Raw genomic sequence first — 18,850 nt, forward strand, 5'->3', positions numbered from 1 at the left:
ACAATTCTAAGTGGTCCTGGCTGAGTCGATACGTCGAAATATAACTCATAATTTGTTTGTCCTCGACTGCATTTTGATACAATGTTTTCAGAGATTCTATGCAAATGATGGCGCCAATAAACCCTGTTTTATTTGCTGATTCCACAATTTTCTGTTTTGAAATTGATAGTGTGATACGAGGCGCAAAATTTTTTCTTTTAATCACTCTTCTATATTTTATGTGAAATTCCAAATTCAGGATGTACTTCTTTACTTTGTCCAGAAATTCAAATACTGCCGATTTATTTTGTGTATCAATTGGCCGTTTGAATCCATAAAAGTGAAACTTTCTCGAATTCATTGTGTCAAAAAAGTTATTCATTATTTCTAAAAAATTTACAGTTGCTGACGAGTCAAAGAACTGCGACGATTTCAATACCTGATCGCATAGTAGCAACGCTTTTGCTACACTGATACTCAATAATTGCGTAGCAAGCTTAACCTTCATTATCTGGTTGCGAAAGTGGAGGTGGCGTTGTGTTAGTTTGTTACCAAATCTGAGACCCTCTTTTGTTTGAAGTTTATTCAAATTGATCAATAGCTGCCATCTAATTTTCTTGCCATCTTCATCAATAAATAGTCTCTTCCTTTCAAAAGTATTTCTTATCAATTTAATAACATGGCATGCATCAAGAAATATACATACCTTCTCTTGAGTACTCGGGTGCGGAAAATGGGTCACAAAATTATTTGGGTCGGTTAAGTCACAACCTAGAATGTTAGCAGTCGATAGATTTGTGGAGCATCCATCAAATGTAACGCTTAGTACTGTAACTCCAGCGTCATGACATTTCCGTAAGCAGGTTGTAATTAAATTTGCCTTTGTTTCAGCAGTTATGCCTGCTATTAAAAAGTAGCCCACAGGGAGCTTCCAATTTTCAGTCAGCGATACCAACATAAATATTAAGGCCTGCGATGCTACGTTATCGTCAACGTCACCTTCTTGAGGGCCTGCTCCAAAATTGACGGCACCGAGTGTCTGTTGGTTGTGAAACAATTTTTGTTTACGGATAGCCATTTCGTCGAAGACTAAATTACACACAAGAGATTTGTCACCTGATTTAAATTTCAGTTTAAGAGCTTCGAACGCTTCATTAGTAAATCCTGGCTCAGCATCAAACGTACCATACCATCGACAGAGAGTCCTTGGATGTGGAAGGACGTTATTGTAAACATTTCTCACATATTTGTAAGCCGCTGGCGAATAGTAATTTAGAGTCAATGCAAACTTACGTAGTGCAGGTGTATATTTTAAAGAATTTCTATTCTGTTTATTTGTTCCAATTAGTTTTTTTTGTATTTCCACCAATTCTGCTTTATCCATCAAATTATTTTCGGCTATTCCATCGAGTGAAAATTTAGCTTTAAGAGATTTAACAAGAAGGGTCAGAGATTCGCATTTCATCTTTAAATGTCTGTTTTGACGTTGAACTTTCTTAAATTTATTTGTCAACTTTTTTTTTGCCAGAGTTATATCATGTATTTTTCTTTTCAGAACAATTTTTCTTGGTGTATCGAAAATAGATTCAGACTCGCTAACAGACTCAGAAATTGCTTGCATTGTTCCAGCACTATTGTAGCACACCTTCGGCTAAAATAAATATAACATAATGTTAGTGGTGGCTAAAATAACATTTTATTTGTTATTCAAATCCGTAAAATTTTATTATGATTACTAACATCAATACAAGGAACAGCAGACTTCTTTAGAAAACGCCTTCCCGTTTTTGTGGTATATTTATCCTCATCGCGAAAATGCAATGAACAGACGCAAGTTCTATCGGATGGTAACCAGGTTTCTTCACTGCGGTTGTTTTGGACAAATTTTATCCACTTTTCCCTTTCTTCACGGCCCAGACATGGAAACCTTGAATAGAAAAAATATTAATTACTTGTCCGCCCCGGCTTCGCCCGTGGTACATATTTCGCAATAAAAAGTAGCCTATGTTCTTTCTCAGGGTCTAAAGATTGTCTGTGCCAAATTTCATCAAAATCGGTCCAGTAGTTTATGAGCCTATTCATTACAATCAAACAAACAAACAAAGTTTTCCTCTTTATAATATTAGTGCAGATAAATAAATAATAATTAAATTATACGTTCAAGTCAGTAGCTTATACAATATCAATTAAAAACTTGATTAAAATCAATTAACAAAAAAAAATTGGTGATTAAGTAATTGATTTTCATATTTCATGATTTCACCTTTTTTCAATTAACAACCAGTCTATGCTTTTCTAAATATGTAAAATTATTATTTTATACTATAAAAATATACGCCAGCAAATATTACTAACAACCATTCTAACAACACTTATTTCATGCCCAATGTCATATCTTAAATTTTTAATCTATGACAAAATGTCGCCCGCCAAAAATTTTGCTCTAACTAAGTTTTAAAAATTATTATCTAGTTACTTACTGATGAAAAGTTATTCCTTTGCACTTTTCCGTATTCTTAGAATTATTTGTGCAATATCTTAACACACACGTAGGCATATTTGATGCGTTTCACTTTAAAACAAATAAAAAATGAGCGTGACGTTCGCGCCAATGAGCGAGCAAGCGACTGAGTGCAGTTACGTCAGATGACGTATGTTGAGTGGAACATAAGTGATGTAGGCGGTATCGACTCCATTATTAATATTATCTCAATGATTGTACATAATATTATGGATACATAATATAATATAGGCTTTGTGCCTTATTTTTGATGGTCCCGTTTAACCCTTTAGGTCCGCAACCCTTAAATATAAAAATGAAGCTTTTTCACTATAACATGTACTTAAGTACAAAGCTTAATTCAATTAATTTAGTTTATATAAAAAATATGGAAAATAAAAGATATCCTCTGTACAAAATTTAGCTTTGGAATGGTAAAACATTTTTTTAATTCGCTGCTGCTAAAATATACATAAGAATACAGAGACGTTAATTATAAAAATAATTTATCCAAACGTCGTGTGGATCCTTCCTTACTTTCAATAATCATATAAATTAGCAGAAAATTCGATTGCTACTATTAATCGAGCAGACATCACGATGTTGAAATTGTTTGTTGTATTCTTGCTATCAACAACTTGGATAGCAAATGGTAAGTCTTTTTTTTTATATATTTTATAAAATATATTGTTTTTTATGTTTAACTAGCTGCGCTCCGCGGTTTTACCCGCGTGGCTCCTCTCCTGTTGGTCTGAGCGTGATGATATATAGCCTATAGCCTTCCTCAATAAATAAGCTGTCTAATATCGAAAGAATTTTTCAAATCGGACCATTAGTTCCTGAGATAAGCGCGTTCAAACAAACAAACTCTTCAGCTTTATAAAATTAGTATAGATTGAACAGTGGAGATACTCACCATACTCGTATAAGTGTATGTCCTAAATTACTATATATATTAAAATTTAAATTGCTTTCAATCGTAAATTTCAAAATAGGAACATATAGCTGCTACGAATTCAATTGCATCTATTCACTGAAATTAAAAAAATCTGTAAACTTTTTACTATGCTGTTTTTATAACCCGATCTTATTTTTATGGCAACCGTTTTGCTACTTGTTCCGAAACATATTTAAGTCGACCATATTAAAGAAAACAGTACAAATAAACAATACAATACTAACTATTCCCCCAAAATCCAATACTATTTTAAATAACTTAAAATTAAGATAATTAATTAAATTACAGTTGTTACTATTTCTAAACTAAAGCCGATTTTGAAAATTGCTTCACCAGAAGAATTCTGTATTCTGCAATTTCTTTTCCTCTCAAAATAAATATTTTACTAAAATTTTCACGTCTGTTTCTATTGGTTGAAGCGTGATGTCAAATATAAATTAAAACGTTCCTCCACAAATGGACTATCCAACCCAAAATATATTTTCAATTAGATCTACTTTTTTCTTGAGATGAGGGCGTTCAAACAACTATAACACTAATTCTTAAGTCAGTATCAGTGTACATCATTCCAGATATACAAAAAGTTATATTAAGGTTCGGATTATAAATTAATAAAATTGATTGCAGGGGCTACTCTACAAGGCGACGATAAAGTGGCACCTTTTAGCGAAGACAATAATGAAGACTCCGATACAGTAGCAGTAGCAGAAGGAATGGCTTCATTTGAAGACAACGGTGAAATTAGTAAAATACGTTCAATTGAAGCTAATGCTGAAGAAGACGATGACATAGCACCTCCTTATGAAGGCAACGGAGAAGGAGACGGTGAAGAAGTACCATTAATTAGCAACAATGAAGTCGACACTAAAATAGTTGGAGGTGAAAAAGCACCAGACGGAGCGTACCCACACCAAGTATCGCTGAAGAGAAGCACTTGGACGGAATTCCACTTCTGCGGCGGTTCCATCATCTATTCAAAATGGGTGTTGACAGCTGCCCATTGCATGAAAGAGTAAATATCATGAATAACAAAATATTATGTAGTGGAAATGAAATCATTTTTTTTACTATTGTACTAGATTTCCGATTTTCCGCCCGCGGCTACGCCCGCGTTTGCAAAGGAAAACCCGCATAGTTCCCGTTCTCGTGGGATTTCCGGGATAAAAACTATCCTATGTGTTAATCCAAGTTACCCTCTATATGTGTGCTAAATTTCATTGTAATCGGTTCAGTAGTTTTTACGTGAAAGAGTAACAAACATCCATACATCCTTACAAACTTTCGCCTTCATAATATGTATTAGATGCTTTCATCTTAATAAATAATACGGTAGATAATATCCTATCCTAGAACCTCTTCATACTTGAAAGATTGGAAATTCTAAAATAAGAAAAAAAAATAGTCAACTCATTTCTTATACATATTATTTCTGTAGTTTACAGGCTAAACAAATAACAGTAGTGGCTGGAACCAACAAACTTTCATCAGGCGGCTCCAGATATGAAGTGGACAAAATAGTAAATCATGAGAAATTTAATAGATCATCGTTGCGTAACGATATCGCACTTATTAGGACAAAAATTGAATTCGAGTTCGGCTCGAAAATCGCTCCCATACCCTTGCCATCAAAGGAAACCCCTGATCGAGCAAGAACCACAGCAATTGGATGGGGATACATTAACGTGAGTCGCTCATAATAATATATTCGATACTAAATTGCAATAAATTATATATATTTTTCAAACTCGTTATTGAGACTGACGTAAAGGATCTCAATCGAAAGAGTACCTCATAACCAGTTATTTAAATACTTCGTCAAATTGAGCTTTATGCAATGAAAATTTTCATTTTTATAGAAATTTTTATACCTGACAATGTCTACTATAAAATAAATATTTAATCTTTCAGAACCGTAAAGAAATACCGGACGATTTACAAATGCTAACTATGTATACATTATCTTTGGGTGGATGTAAGATAGACTACCGGAAATTCCAGAATCAATATCCGTTATCAGAGAGCCAAATATGCGCAATATCGAGACCACGAGCAGCTACATGTTCGGTGAATAGTTTCTTTTGCCTTTTTCAGATTTAGTATAAAATTGTGACGTGGTCTGTACAGATATACTACCAATTCACAACAGCATATTTCATACAGCATATTTTAGACTATAGTACATATCCATATGGCTTGCTACATTATATCGATATATAAATTAAATTATAATTAAATAAATAAAATAAATAAATATTCAGGACAATTTTCACACACGGCACGATCTGATCCCATACTAAGCTTTCGCTTGTGTTATGGAAACCAGATGGCTGATAAACATACATAAATGTATATTATTTTTAAAATAAATACATAGATAATTAACGCCCAGACACAGAGCAAACATCTATGTTCATCACACAAATATTTGCCCCGGGTGGGAATCGAACCCACGACCTCTGGCTTGGAAGGCAGGGCCACTACCAACCAAGCCAACCGGTCAGTCAATTAATATATTAATTTAAACCACCACCGCTCAATATAAATAACTAGCTTACCGCCCGCGGCTTCGCCCGCTTTGTCTAAAACCTAATAAATTATATACTAAAACCTTCCTCTTGAATCACTCTATCTATTAAAGAAACCGCATCAAAATCCGTTGCGTAGTTTTAAAGATTGAAGCATACAAAGGGACATAGGGACAGAGAAAGCGACTTTGTTTTATACTATGTAGTGATAAATGAAAATGAAACAAAGTTATATACAGACTATCTGAAACATAGCAAACGATGAAACCGGCCCCGAACCAATTAATTAAAAAAAATTGTGAGGGCGCACAATTTAAATTATTTCTTCAAACTTATCATTCAAATAATTTTCACGACTTCGAGCTTTATTTTATTGAAGTGAAACTTTATTAGGCGCGTTGAGGGTAAAATTTTAAGGTCATGGCAATACCGTCACGTCATGGAGTAAAGCGATAATTTTGGTATCTTTTAATCTTGCCAAAGAAGTTTCACTTCTGACACGTGTGCTCGCACACCGCTCTTTTTTACTGTATAACTTTATGTTTCCAGGGTGACTCTGGCGGTCCTCTTATTGCTGATGCAAATGGTGAGATCATAGGCATTGTGTCTTTTAACGTTAAACCTTGTGGTCTAAACTATCCAGATGTATTCACCAAGGTGTATTCTTTCGTCGATTGGATAAAAGATAAAACTGGTAATAATAAGGAATGAATTTACCAGAATAAAGATATAGTAGCCATTATGTATTAATCAATGAATAAAATATAGGCATTTAATTCGATTTTTTTATTTCTTGATATCGAGGTTTATCCTGAAATTATGTTTTCTTTTTTGAAGTGAAGCTTCCTTAGGCTCGTTGAGAGTAAAATTTCAAAGTCGCTTCTTGACAATACCGTCACGTAATGGAGTAATGCGACGATTTTGGTGTCATTGAATCTTGCCAAAGAAGTTTCACTTCTGAAACGTACTTTTTTAGTTACGAGCTATTGTAAAGCTGTCGTAAGCATGCTTTTCTATTGTGTAACTCTTATTTACAGCCGACCCTCGGTGAGAGAGCTCTTTCACTATCTTTATAGCTATAAGCAAAAAGCTTTGATTTAAGTGCACTAAAAGACAATAATAAACTTTTATATTATATAACTTTTTCTGGTAACCTATGAGTTCTTAACTCATCTGACACAATTTATTTATATGAAAGAAAAAGAAGAAAGCTCATCGCGAGCTTTAATAATCTATACTTAATATTATAAAGCTGAAGAGTTTGTTTGTTTGTTTTTGTTTGAACGCGCTAATCTCGGGAACTACTGGTCCGATTTGAAAAATTCTTTCGGTGAAAGATAGCCCATTTATCGAGGAAGGCTATAGGCTTATATACCATCAGGCTAAGACCAACAGGACCTGAGCCACGCGGGTGAAACAGCGCGGCACATCTAGTAATAGCATAAGCAGATACTCATATTTATATTTAAAATTCTAATAGATAGAATTATTACTATCCTTTGTATTTATTTACTTATTTATCGACATTAATTAATATCACAATAAAACAAATAACTATAATAAATAAACAATAAAAAACACACCTAACCCAACACATTCAATAAATCTAATAAGAAATAAGAAATACTATTATAAAGGTGAAAGTTTGTAAGGATGTATGGATGTATGGATGTATGGATGTATGGATGTATGGATGTTTGTTACTCTTTCACGTAAAAACTACTGAACAGATTACAATGAAATTTAGCACACATATAGAGGGTAACTTGGATTAACACATAGGATAGGTTTTATCCCGGAAATCCCACGGGAACGGGAACTATGCGGGTTTTCCTTTGAAAACGCAGGCGAAGCCGCGGGCGGAAATCTAGTAAGAAATAAGTAAAAGGAATAAAATGAGAAATCAAACAAATGAAGTAAAGAAGAATAAGGTATTTCCATAAATATGGTGCATTTCCACCAATAATGTGCGAGGAATGTGTTTGTAAATAACCAATCATATCGCTTCATTTGGTTTGAAGTTTGGAGCGATACCATTGGTTATTTATAAACACATTCCTCGCTACACACCCTCGCACATTATTGGTCGACATTACAGTCTACTGCTACGTCACTCATCACTTGAATCCATGTGACACTGATTTTCAGGGTTACCATGATATCATAGTAGAATTATTTCCAACTAGCGGACCGCCCCGGCTTCGCCCGTACATGTTTATGTTTTCCTCCCTATTAGAACCATCCTTCAAGGAATATTGTAATCAAAGACTTAGTGAAATTGGTTCAGCTGTTCCGGAGTTAGTGCATTTTGCGATTAAGTGATGGCGTTAGACGACCTATATAGTCGGCTCTTTTTCTACACTGGAAATAAAACTGCTTAAAGACGTCATGGTATGGGAGCAATTCAGTTCATCTTAGAACTGATCCAGCCTAAATACATGTACACATTCGTGGAGACATCTGGATAGCCGATACCACATGGCGTAACACCAAAAGATATGACACCCACCAGTCTTCCATTACATGCCAAAGGACCACCAGAATCACCCTGTAAATGATTATAAATCTCATAAATATCCAACAATTGCTGGCAGACTAAAATCTTTTAAAAAATGTATGTTATAAATTTATAAAGAATAGAAAAAATTCGATCACGAGGCGGGACTCGAACCCGCATCCTAGACACTCGTGTGACTGAGTTGGTTAGGCATCCGCCCCGGAATGGCGCGAAAGGATGCGGGTTCGAGTCCCGCCTCCTGATCGAATTTTTTTCTATTCTTTATAAATTTATACTTATAAAGCATTTGAATACCATAAAACCAAAATATCAATTTCAAAATTTATGTTCAATAACGCTCGTTTTTATATTTTTGTCTATTACTTAATACGAAGATAATATTATGATGAAAAAATTCAATCAAGATATTCTTAGGCTTGTTAAACGACCGAACTTACTCTCTGTTACTCGTGTCTCTGTTATTTAAATGGTATCACAATAAAATTAATATTCAAGGCAAAAAATATTTTAATAAAAGTAATTGTTTAAAAAAGTAATTAGTATTTTCTTATCTTTGACGTATAAAAACTGTTTAAATTAACTTTTTGGTTACATGACGAGCACTACATATATCATAAAAACAACGAGTGAGTTTACATAGCGGTTGCGTATGACCGATCCGACATAAAGTTACCTACTTTCTTTTAATATAGTCATCTCGTTTGAGATGGAAATCCTTCAACAACTAAATCTTGCGATTATTTGTTGGTAGAAGTAAAGGCAGGCTTTCATTGTTTATGGATTACTTACTTGACATTCGCCTCTACCAGGCCCAGCAGCTGCTGTACAAACTTGTTGTTCCGTCAGCGGTTGTATAGCCCGATATCTCTCTAAATCACTTCTGCATTGTTCTATCGATATTGTGTTCACATTCAGCATTTGTAATTGATCAGGACTAATCATGTCATCCTGAGAAAAACAAATTAAACAATGAATTAAAGGGTAATTTTTGCATGGAACTTTCCCATAATATCTAGGGATTCTGTTCAAGCCAAAGAGTTGCTTTACGTTGGTTTGCGAAAACATGCCCTTATTATTTTGTATCTCACTCCGTAATTATATGTTTCATGTTTCTCATTTCCATAATACTCAGGTACCACCAGATGGAAGGTACCCGGTATTTTAGAAGGCTTACGTGGGCACACAGATTCAACAGGCAGAAGCCCTTTGAGAGTTTTAATGTTACGGTGGTTAATATGAAAACTTACATCCGTGTATCCCCATCCTGATATGACACACGCCGTTCCAGCAGAGATATCAGAATCAGGTAATGGTATGGGAGCAATATTGTCGTTGAAACTGATCTCAGACAACAATTTAACTAAAGAAATATCGTTCTTTAAATGTGTGTGTGTTGTGCTGTCCTTGATAAATAAATGTTTCTTTCTTTCTAAATTTTGATGGGAAATAACATTAATTTTAGATTAGATAGCTTCTACTTTGTCAGAATAACTCCTTGCTTCCTAATAACATACCTGCTTGTGCAATGAGCAGCTGTAAGTATCCACAAAGGTGCAATGACGGCTCCACCACAGAAATGATTGTCCAACCCGATTCTTCTAAATGATACTTGATATCTAAAAGCACCCTCCGGAGCGTCCTGCCCTCCAACTATTCTTGTACTAAGCCCTGTTTGGATGAAAATCTTAATATATATAAATCTCGTGTCACAATGTTTGCCCTCAATGGACTCCTAAACCACTTAACCGATTATAATAAAACTCGCACACCATATTGTGTAGTTCGATCCAACTTGAGAGATAGGATAGTTTAAACATGTAGGTACCACGGGCGAAGCCGGGGCGGACCGCTAGTACTTATTATATAGTTTGCTTAAAAGCAGATGATCTTAAGTAATCGATACAAAGAAAATAAAACAAATAGGTTTTGCTGGATATGTTACACACAATTCTAAACCGTATAACATTGTGAAAACTTGAAACGAAAAAATATTTAACTTCCCTTACTTTTATAAAGGAATTCTCTCATACACTATCTTATCAATAAGTTTGAACAAACTCAGTATTAATTAATGATATTTTAAACCTTTTAATATAAATTTTACTTACCCGCCTCCACCCAAGGTACAATAAAGAAACAAAAAATAATAATTTTAAACATCTTGATTGCTTCAGGAAAATATGTTTATTTGTTTTCAGCGAAATTGCTTTTGATATATACCATTTTGAATAAGTAAAGCTATGTTCACCTTTGTAAAACCGTTAAATACCCGTATAGAATATTAATTCAAATTCTACAATTTACATTACAGTATGGATTTTAATCAAATTTATCTTTCTATTAAATATTTTAAAGGTCAAGTTTTGTGTTCCAATCATATAATAGATCATCTATTTTAATAATTATTTATAATACATACAGATGCAATATTAGATGCTCACCATTAACGTAGGATAGAAGTAAAAATGGACCCATGAATGTGCCCTGAGGCACACCACTATAGAAAATACATATTATTATGAAAAAAAAATCTTACTCCATAACTGTGCACGAGCCTCTAATGCATTTCAAGAAAATTAAAAAACGCATTATTTACTGTTAACAGCCACAACATACAATCATTTATTTTTTGCGTGTAAATTGAAATTAAAAGTTTATTGTCTTCTTAATTTTCTTCTAAACTAGCTGCTCCGCGCGGTTTCACCCCCGTGGCTCCACCCCTGTTGGTCGTAGCGTGATGATATTATAGCCTATAACCTTCCTCGATAAATGGGCTATCTAACACCGAAATAATTTTTCAATATTAGTATAGATTCTATATTGAGTTCTGTAACTGGGAGGAAAAATTCATAGGTAGTTATAAAGTAAAATAATTTGGAAAATCCAAAAGTGCACGCCTCATAATTTTTTTTTAATAATTATTTATTCATTATTATTTTTGTTTATTTAATAACAATTAAACCACATCGAATCAGACCCTGAAAAATGAAAGGGTTCTATTCCTGAGCATAATCAAGCGTAAGAGAAAAAAAAAGACTCGATTAGTAAAGTATTTCGGTCGCTATCGTGTTAACAAGAAAATCCTCCGCACATACAGACACACGGACGTCCAAGACAGAACTTTTTTAAACTGTTTTTTAACTAGTTTAAATAACAAAAATGACATCAAAAATATCATGAATGTTAAAAATAGTGTTTTTTCTTAATATGTGTGTGTATGTATTATCTTACAAGTGCAATGTATGATACATAAAGACATTTTAAGTTTGAAAAATCAGATGTTTTGCGCGATGTGACAGTAGTACCCACCTCAACGCTTCGCTTATGAGGCGTGCAATATTAGTATTGTAATGAATTTTCATTGACACGAGAAAAAGATTAAGTATTAGATACTTATGATTCTCAAAAAACTCAAGAACGCTTTAATCGTAACTAAAGGGGACAGGACCCCACGGAAATTAAATGTTTCACCGCGATAAAAAGCAGCCTACCTCAATCTCTAGACAACCATCTTCAGACACAAAAATCATTAAAAATCCAGTACGGTGTAAGAAATTATTATATTGAACACGCTAGGGATGTAACGATACCGATACCGATACCGATATATCAGCCGATATAATCGGCAAGCCGATATATCGGTATCGCCGATAGTAAAACAACCGATACCGATATCAAACAATTCAAAAAACCGCGCCCAATGAACGATGCGGGAGGCCGCCCGCGCGTGTGCACTTTGTTTTCTGAAAAAACTCTACCAATAGTAAACTTTTATTAGGTACTGATTGTATGTGTATTACTTAAAGTTTAACTGACTGTAAAATAATAATACTAAAATAAATGGTTTTGTTGTTTTTTGATTTGGCAATTTTATTTAAAAGAATACGATTAACAGTTGAGTCTCTGTTAAATGTTGGTAACTTTTTATGCATAATTCACCATTTATTTTTCTACCAAGCCATCGATATCGGTATTGGTATCGGTATCGCCGATACATTACTACAAATATCGGTATCTGTATCGTATCGGCAAAATCATGTATCGTTACATCCCTAGAACACGCTTTCTTTTATTATCTTAAACTTCTTACACTCCTGTCAGTAAAAGCGAGCAAATATGACTTCATGGTGATTGAAGCAAAACAAAAATGGAATTAAATTTACAATTTTAAGGCACTTTAAGGGCCGGCGCAGATATCATCATTTTCATACTATTATCGACATTGTTATATTCTATCTGAGCCGGCCCCTCATTGTAATTTATCTATGTATCTATACTAATATTATAAAGCTGAAGAGTTTGTTTGTTTGTTTGAACTTGCCAATCTCAGGAACTACGTGTATGATTGGAAAAATTATTACGCTATATTATAGCATCACGCTAAGAACAACAAGAGCGGAGCACTGCCTGTAAAACCGCGGGACAGAGCTAGTAAAGTATGGAATTAATAGTACCTACTTGTATACATCTTGCATATTAATATTTTTCAAAATGCTTGCGAAAGCGAAGTCAACATAATATAATATACCTACGTATAAGTATTGTAATGTAAATGTGTTAAAATATTATGTACTTAGGTACATTAATATTTATACACTTTCTTGGAAATTAAGACGATTAGTTTTGCAGCGATTATTTTTTTTTTTAAGGATAATGTTAAAAACACAAAAGATATGACAAACCTCTAAATAAGAAAATAAATTAGTATATCGAAGGTTAGATTTTAAATTGTAAATGTTAAACCTCAATTATAAATTGTAAATATCCTTTTAGAAGAAGTCTCTTTTTAATTAAATGTCTCAGGGGTTTGAGTTAATTAAAAAGTAAAAAAAGCCTATTACAACTCAGGCTCATACATCATGCAAAATTTCCTCAAAATCAAATAGTTCTGGATCAATCGCCCATTTTTGCAAGTGATTACTATCAAGCTAATTTTTCGTGAGTAGCTTTATTTTGATGAGACGCCCAATAATTTCCTGTTCGAAACTCTCAATTGTGGTAGCTAACAGAGGTAACAAGGATATTTTTTTTTTATTTGATGTTTTTCAAATATTTGTCGCGATATGCATCAAGCCAGGCCTCAGGGACAATTGCAGCTCGGGCCGAAAATACCTAGGAAAATTACGCAAATTAGACGTTCCGTAGTCCCCTGTTTCTTCCTCCAAAACTGGACCGATTTTATTACTTTTTTCATAATTTAGTAGAGAAAAGTATAGGCTATTTTCTTAGGTTTTGCTTATTTTATATAATGTTCAAAAATTAGTTTTATGGAAGACGGAACATAACGGAAAATCTGTCCTATTTCTTACGTTTTGAAAGATTCATATCTATTATAACAAAAATGAAAACGTAGGAACATGGCTAAAGTTACTATAGATTAATAGTAAAAAATATATTGCTCTAGTGGCACAATCAAGGGAGGAAACAGGGAACTACGTTTGTATGAAAAAACGGCTCTTTTGTCTGCTCTAACATGTTCAACACTGATTGCAGCAAACTTCAAAACAAGTTAACAACTAAGAAATAATGATGAGGTAAATTATGAAACGTTTATACCTATATCAAAAAAATGTCAAATAAAGTTAAGAGATCGCGAAGCGCGAGACGAATCGCCTATTGTACATAATATTATGGATACATAATATAATATAGGCTTTGTGCCTTATTTTTGATGGTCCCGTTTAACCCTTTAGGTCCGCAACCCTTAAATATAAAAATGAAGCTTTTTCACTATAACATGTACTTAAGTACAAAGCTTAATTCAATTAATTTAGTTTATATAAAAAATATGGAAAATAAAAGATATCCTCTGTACAAAATTTAGCTTTGGAATGGTAAAACATTTTTTTAATTCGCTGCTGCTAAAATATACATAAGAATACAGAGACGTTAATTATAAAAATAATTTATCCAAACGTCGTGTGGATCCTTCCTTACTTTCAATAATCATATAAATTAGCAGAAAATTCGATTGCTACTATTAATCGAGCAGACATCACGATGTTGAAATTGTTTGTTGTATTCTTGCTATCAACAGCTTGGATAGCAAATGGTAAGTCTTTTTTTTTATATATTTTATAAAATATATTGTTTTTTATGTTTAACTAGCTGCGCTCCGCGGTTTTACCCGCGTGGCTCCTCTCCTGTTGGTCTGAGCGTGATGATATATAGCCTATAGCCTTCCTCAATAAATAAGCTGTCTAATATCGAAAGAATTTTTCAAATCGGACCATTAGTTCCTGAGATAAGCGCGTTCAAACAAACAAACTCTTCAGCTTTATAAAATTAGTATAGATTGAACAGTGGAGATACTCACCATACTCGTATAAGTGTATGTCCTAAATTACTTTATATATTAAAATTTAAATTGCTTTCAATCGTAAATTTTAAAATAAAATAAAATAGGAACATATAGCTGCTACGAATTCAATTGCATCTATTCACTGAAATTAAAAAAATCTGTAAACTTTTTACTATGCTGTTTTTATAACCCGATCTTATTTTTATGGCAACCGTTTTGCTACTTGTTCCGAAACATATTTAAGTCGACCATATTAAAGAAAACAGTACAAATAAACAATACAATACTAACTATTCCCCCAAAATCCAATACTATTTTAAATAACTTAAAATTAAGATAATTAATTAAATTACAGTTGTTACTATTTCTAAACTAAAGCCGATTTTGAAAATTGCTTCACCAGAAGAATTCTGTATTCTGCAATTTCTTTTCCTCTCAAAATAAATATTTTACTAAAATTTTCACGTCTGTTTCTATTGGTTGAAGCGTGATGTCAAATATAAATTAAAACGTTCCTCCACAAATGGACTATCCAACCCAAAATATATTTTCAATTAGATCTACTTTTTTCTTGAGATGAGGGCGTTCAAACAACTATAACACTAATTCTTAAGTCAGTATCAGTGTACATCATTCCAGATATACAAAAAGTTATATTAAGGTTCGGATTATAAATTAATAAAATTGATTGCAGGGGCTACTCTACAAGGCGACGATAAAGTGGCACCTTTTAGCGAAGACAATAATGAAGACTCCGATACAGTAGCAGTAGCAGAAGGAATGGCTTCATTTGAAGACAACGGTGAAATTAGTAAAATACGTTCAATTGAAGCTAATGCTGAAGAAGACGATGACATAGCACCTCCTTATGAAGGCAACGGAGAAGGAGACGGTGAAGAAGTACCATTAATTAGCAACAATGAAGTCGACACTAAAATAGTTGGAGGTGAAAAAGCACCAGACGGAGCGTACCCACACCAAGTATCGCTGAAGAGAAGCACTTGGACGGAATTCCACTTCTGCGGCGGTTCCATCATCTATTCAAAATGGGTGTTGACAGCTGCCCATTGCATGAAAGAGTAAATATCATGAATAACAAAATATTATGTAGTGGAAATGAAATCATTTTTTTTACTATTGTACTAGATTTCCGATTTTCCGCCCGCGGCTACGCCCGCGTTTGCAAAGGAAAACCCGCATAGTTCCCGTTCTCGTGGGATTTCCGGGATAAAAACTATCCTATGTGTTAATCCAAGTTACCCTCTATATGTGTGCTAAATTTCATTGTAATCGGTTCAGTAGTTTTTACGTGAAAGAGTAACAAACATCCATACATCCTTACAAACTTTCGCCTTCATAATATGTATTAGATGCTTTCATCTTAATAAATAATACGGTAGATAATATCCTATCCTAGAACCTCTTCATACTTGAAAGATTGGAAATTCTAAAATAAGAAAAAAAAATAGTCAACTCATTTCTTATACATATTATTTCTGTAGTTTACAGGCTAAACAAATAACAGTAGTGGCTGGAACCAACAAACTTTCATCAGGCGGCTCCAGATATGAAGTGGACAAAATAGTAAATCATGAGAAATTTAATAGATCATCGTTGCGTAACGATATCGCACTTATTAGGACAAAAATTGAATTCGAGTTCGGCTCGAAAATCGCTCCCATACCCTTGCCATCAAAGGAAACCCCTGATCGAGCAAGAACCACAGCAATTGGATGGGGATACATTAACGTGAGTCGCTCATAATAATATATTCGATACTAAATTGCAATAAATTATATATATTTTTCAAACTCGTTATTGAGACTGACGTAAAGGATCTCAATCGAAAGAGTACCTCATAACCAGTTATTTAAATACTTCGTCAAATTGAGCTTTATGCAATGAAAATTTTCATTTTTATAGAAATTTTTATACCTGACAATGTCTACTATAAAATAAATATTTAATCTTTCAGAACCGTAAAGAAATACCGGACGATTTACAAATGCTAACTATGTATACATTATCTTTGGGTGGATGTAAGATAGACTACCGGAAATTCCAGAATCAATATCCGTTATCAGAGAGCCAAATATGCGCAATATCGAGACCACGAGCAGCTACATGTTCGGTGAATAGTTTCTTTTGCCTTTTTCAGATTTAGTATAAAATTGTGACGTGGTCTGTACAGATATACTACCAATTCACAACAGCATATTTCATACAGCATATTTTAGACTATAGTACATATCCATATGGCTTGCTACATTATATCGATATATAAATTAAATTATAATTAAATAAATAAAATAAATAAATATTCAGGACAATTTTCACACACGGCACGATCTGATCCCGTACTAAGCTTTCGCTTGTGTTATGGAAACCAGATGGCTGATAAACATACATAAATGTATATTATTTTTAAAATAAATACATAGATAATTAACGCCCAGACACAGAGCAAACATCTATGTTCATCACACAAATATTTGCCCCGGGTGGGAATCGAACCCACGACCTCTGGCTTGGAAGGCAGGGCCACTACCAACCAAGCCAACCGGTCAGTCAATTAATATATTAATTTAAACCACCACCGCTCAATATAAATAACTAGCTTACCGCCCGCGGCTTCGCCCGCTTTGTCTAAAACCTAATAAATTATATACTAAAACCTTCCTCTTGAATCACTCTATCTATTAAAGAAACCGCATCAAAATCCGTTGCGTAGTTTTAAAGATTGAAGCATACAAAGGGACATAGGGACAGAGAAAGCGACTTTGTTTTATACTATGTAGTGATAAATGAAAATGAAACAAAGTTATATACAGACTATCTGAAACATAGCAAACGATGAAACCGGCCCCGAACCAATTAACCCATTGACCACCGTAAGCCCCGATCGGGGCGCGACACAATAGATTTTCTATTGTGTCTGTGATTCCGAGGACTGATGGATTAATTAAAAAAAATTGTGAGGGCGCACAATTTAAATTATTTCTTCAAACTTATCATTCAAATAATTTTCACGACTTCGAGCTTTATTTTATTGAAGTGAAACTTTATTAGGCGCGTTGAGGGTAAAATTTTAAGGTCATGGCAATACCGTCACGTCATGGAGTAAAGCGATAATTTTGGTATCTTTTAATCTTGCCAAAGAAGTTTCACTTCTGACACGTGTGCTCGCACACCGCTCTTTTTTACTGTATAACTTTATGTTTCCAGGGTGACTCTGGCGGTCCTCTTATTGCTGATGCAAATGGTGAGATCATAGGCATTGTGTCTTTTAACGTTAAACCTTGTGGTCTAAACTATCCAGATGTATTCACCAAGGTGTATTCTTTCGTCGATTGGATAAAAGATAAAACTGGTAATAATAAGGAATGAATTTACCAGAATAAAGATATAGTAGCCATTATGTATTAATCAATGAATAAAATATAGGCATTTAATTCGATTTTTTTATTTCTTGATATCGAGGTTTATCCTGAAATTATGTTTTCTTTTTTGAAGTGAAGCTTCCTTAGGCTCGTTGAGAGTAAAATTTCAAAGTCGCTTCTTGACAATACCGTCACGTAATGGAGTAATGCGACGATTTTGGTGTCATTGAATCTTGCCAAAGAAGTTTCACTTCTGAAACGTACTTTTTTAGTTACGAGCTATTGTAAAGCTGTCGTAAGCATGCTTTTCTATTGTGTAACTCTTATTTACAGCCGACCCTCGGTGAGAGAGCTCTTTCACTATCTTTATAGCTATAAGCAAAAAGCTTTGATTTAAGTGCACTAAAAGACAATAATAAACTTTTATATTATATAACTTTTTCTGGTAACCTATGAGTTCTTAACTCATCTGACACAATTTATTTATATGAAAGAAAAAGAAGAAAGCTCATCGCGAGCTTTAATAATCTATACTTAATATTATAAAGCTGAAGAGTTTGTTTGTTTGTTTTTGTTTGAACGCGCTAATCTCGGGAACTACTGGTCCGATTTGAAAAATTCTTTCGGTGAAAGATAGCCCATTTATCGAGGAAGGCTATAGGCTTATATACCATCAGGCTAAGACCAAC

General features: G+C 33.8%; 3 protein-coding genes across 3 annotated transcripts; 2 read left to right on the forward strand and 1 right to left on the reverse strand.

Moving 5' to 3' along the window:
- The first annotated feature begins 3,079 nt into the window (after positions 1–3,079).
- On the forward strand, positions 3,080–6,673 carry LOC149489459 (chymotrypsin-2-like). The gene is made up of 5 exons (XM_089715057.1): positions 3,080–3,131; positions 4,065–4,449; positions 4,873–5,119; positions 5,346–5,501; positions 6,512–6,673. Exons 1-5 carry the CDS (start codon positions 3,080–3,082, stop codon positions 6,671–6,673), a joined length of 1,002 nt encoding a protein of 333 aa, XP_089571183.1.
- Positions 6,674–8,366: 1,693 nt separating this feature from the next.
- Positions 8,367–10,640, reverse strand: LOC149489460 (trypsin I-P1-like). The gene is made up of 5 exons (XM_089715058.1): positions 10,589–10,640; positions 9,995–10,148; positions 9,728–9,818; positions 9,270–9,428; positions 8,367–8,510 (listed from the first exon to the last, which is right to left on the reverse strand). Exons 1-5 carry the CDS (start codon positions 10,638–10,640, stop codon positions 8,367–8,369), a joined length of 600 nt encoding a protein of 199 aa, XP_089571184.1.
- A 3,840-nt stretch (positions 10,641–14,480) lies between these two features.
- On the forward strand, positions 14,481–18,168 carry LOC149489461 (chymotrypsin-2-like). Its single transcript, XM_089715059.1, has 5 exons — positions 14,481–14,532; positions 15,476–15,860; positions 16,284–16,530; positions 16,757–16,912; positions 18,007–18,168. Exons 1-5 carry the CDS (start codon positions 14,481–14,483, stop codon positions 18,166–18,168), a joined length of 1,002 nt encoding a protein of 333 aa, XP_089571185.1.
- The last annotated feature ends 682 nt before the right edge of the window (positions 18,169–18,850 follow it).

The sequence above is a fragment of the Colias philodice genome, chromosome 3 (genome assembly GCF_061535455.1).
Source record: "Colias philodice isolate Cphi_HAF_F1 chromosome 3, ilColPhil1 Martin Lab GWU primary, whole genome shotgun sequence".
In the NCBI taxonomy this organism is placed as follows: Eukaryota; Metazoa; Arthropoda; class Insecta; order Lepidoptera; family Pieridae; genus Colias; species Colias philodice.

Excerpts from the sequence above, each read along its gene's own strand:
- LOC149489459 (XM_089715057.1), top strand. The coding sequence starts at position 3,080 with ATGTTGAAATTGTTTGTTGTATTCTTGCTATCAACAACTTGGATAGCA. Across the intron at positions 3,132-4,064 it reads AACAACTTGGATAGCAAATG|GGGCTACTCTACAAGGCGAC; the intron begins GTAAGTCTTTTT and ends AATTGATTGCAG. Across the intron at positions 5,120-5,345 it reads TTGGATGGGGATACATTAAC|AACCGTAAAGAAATACCGGA; the intron begins GTGAGTCGCTCA and ends TTAATCTTTCAG.
- LOC149489460 (XM_089715058.1), bottom strand. The coding sequence starts at position 10,640 with ATGTTTAAAATTATTATTTTTTGTTTCTTTATTGTACCTTGGGTGGAG. Across the intron at positions 9,819-9,994 it reads GCTGCTCATTGCACAAGCAG|TTTCAACGACAATATTGCTC; the intron begins GTATGTTATTAG and ends GTCTGAGATCAG. Across the intron at positions 8,511-9,269 it reads CTGGTAGAGGCGAATGTCAA|GGTGATTCTGGTGGTCCTTT; the intron begins GTAAGTAATCCA and ends AATCATTTACAG.
- LOC149489461 (XM_089715059.1), top strand. The coding sequence starts at position 14,481 with ATGTTGAAATTGTTTGTTGTATTCTTGCTATCAACAGCTTGGATAGCA. Across the intron at positions 16,531-16,756 it reads TTGGATGGGGATACATTAAC|AACCGTAAAGAAATACCGGA; the intron begins GTGAGTCGCTCA and ends TTAATCTTTCAG. Across the intron at positions 16,913-18,006 it reads CACGAGCAGCTACATGTTCG|GGTGACTCTGGCGGTCCTCT; the intron begins GTGAATAGTTTC and ends TTATGTTTCCAG.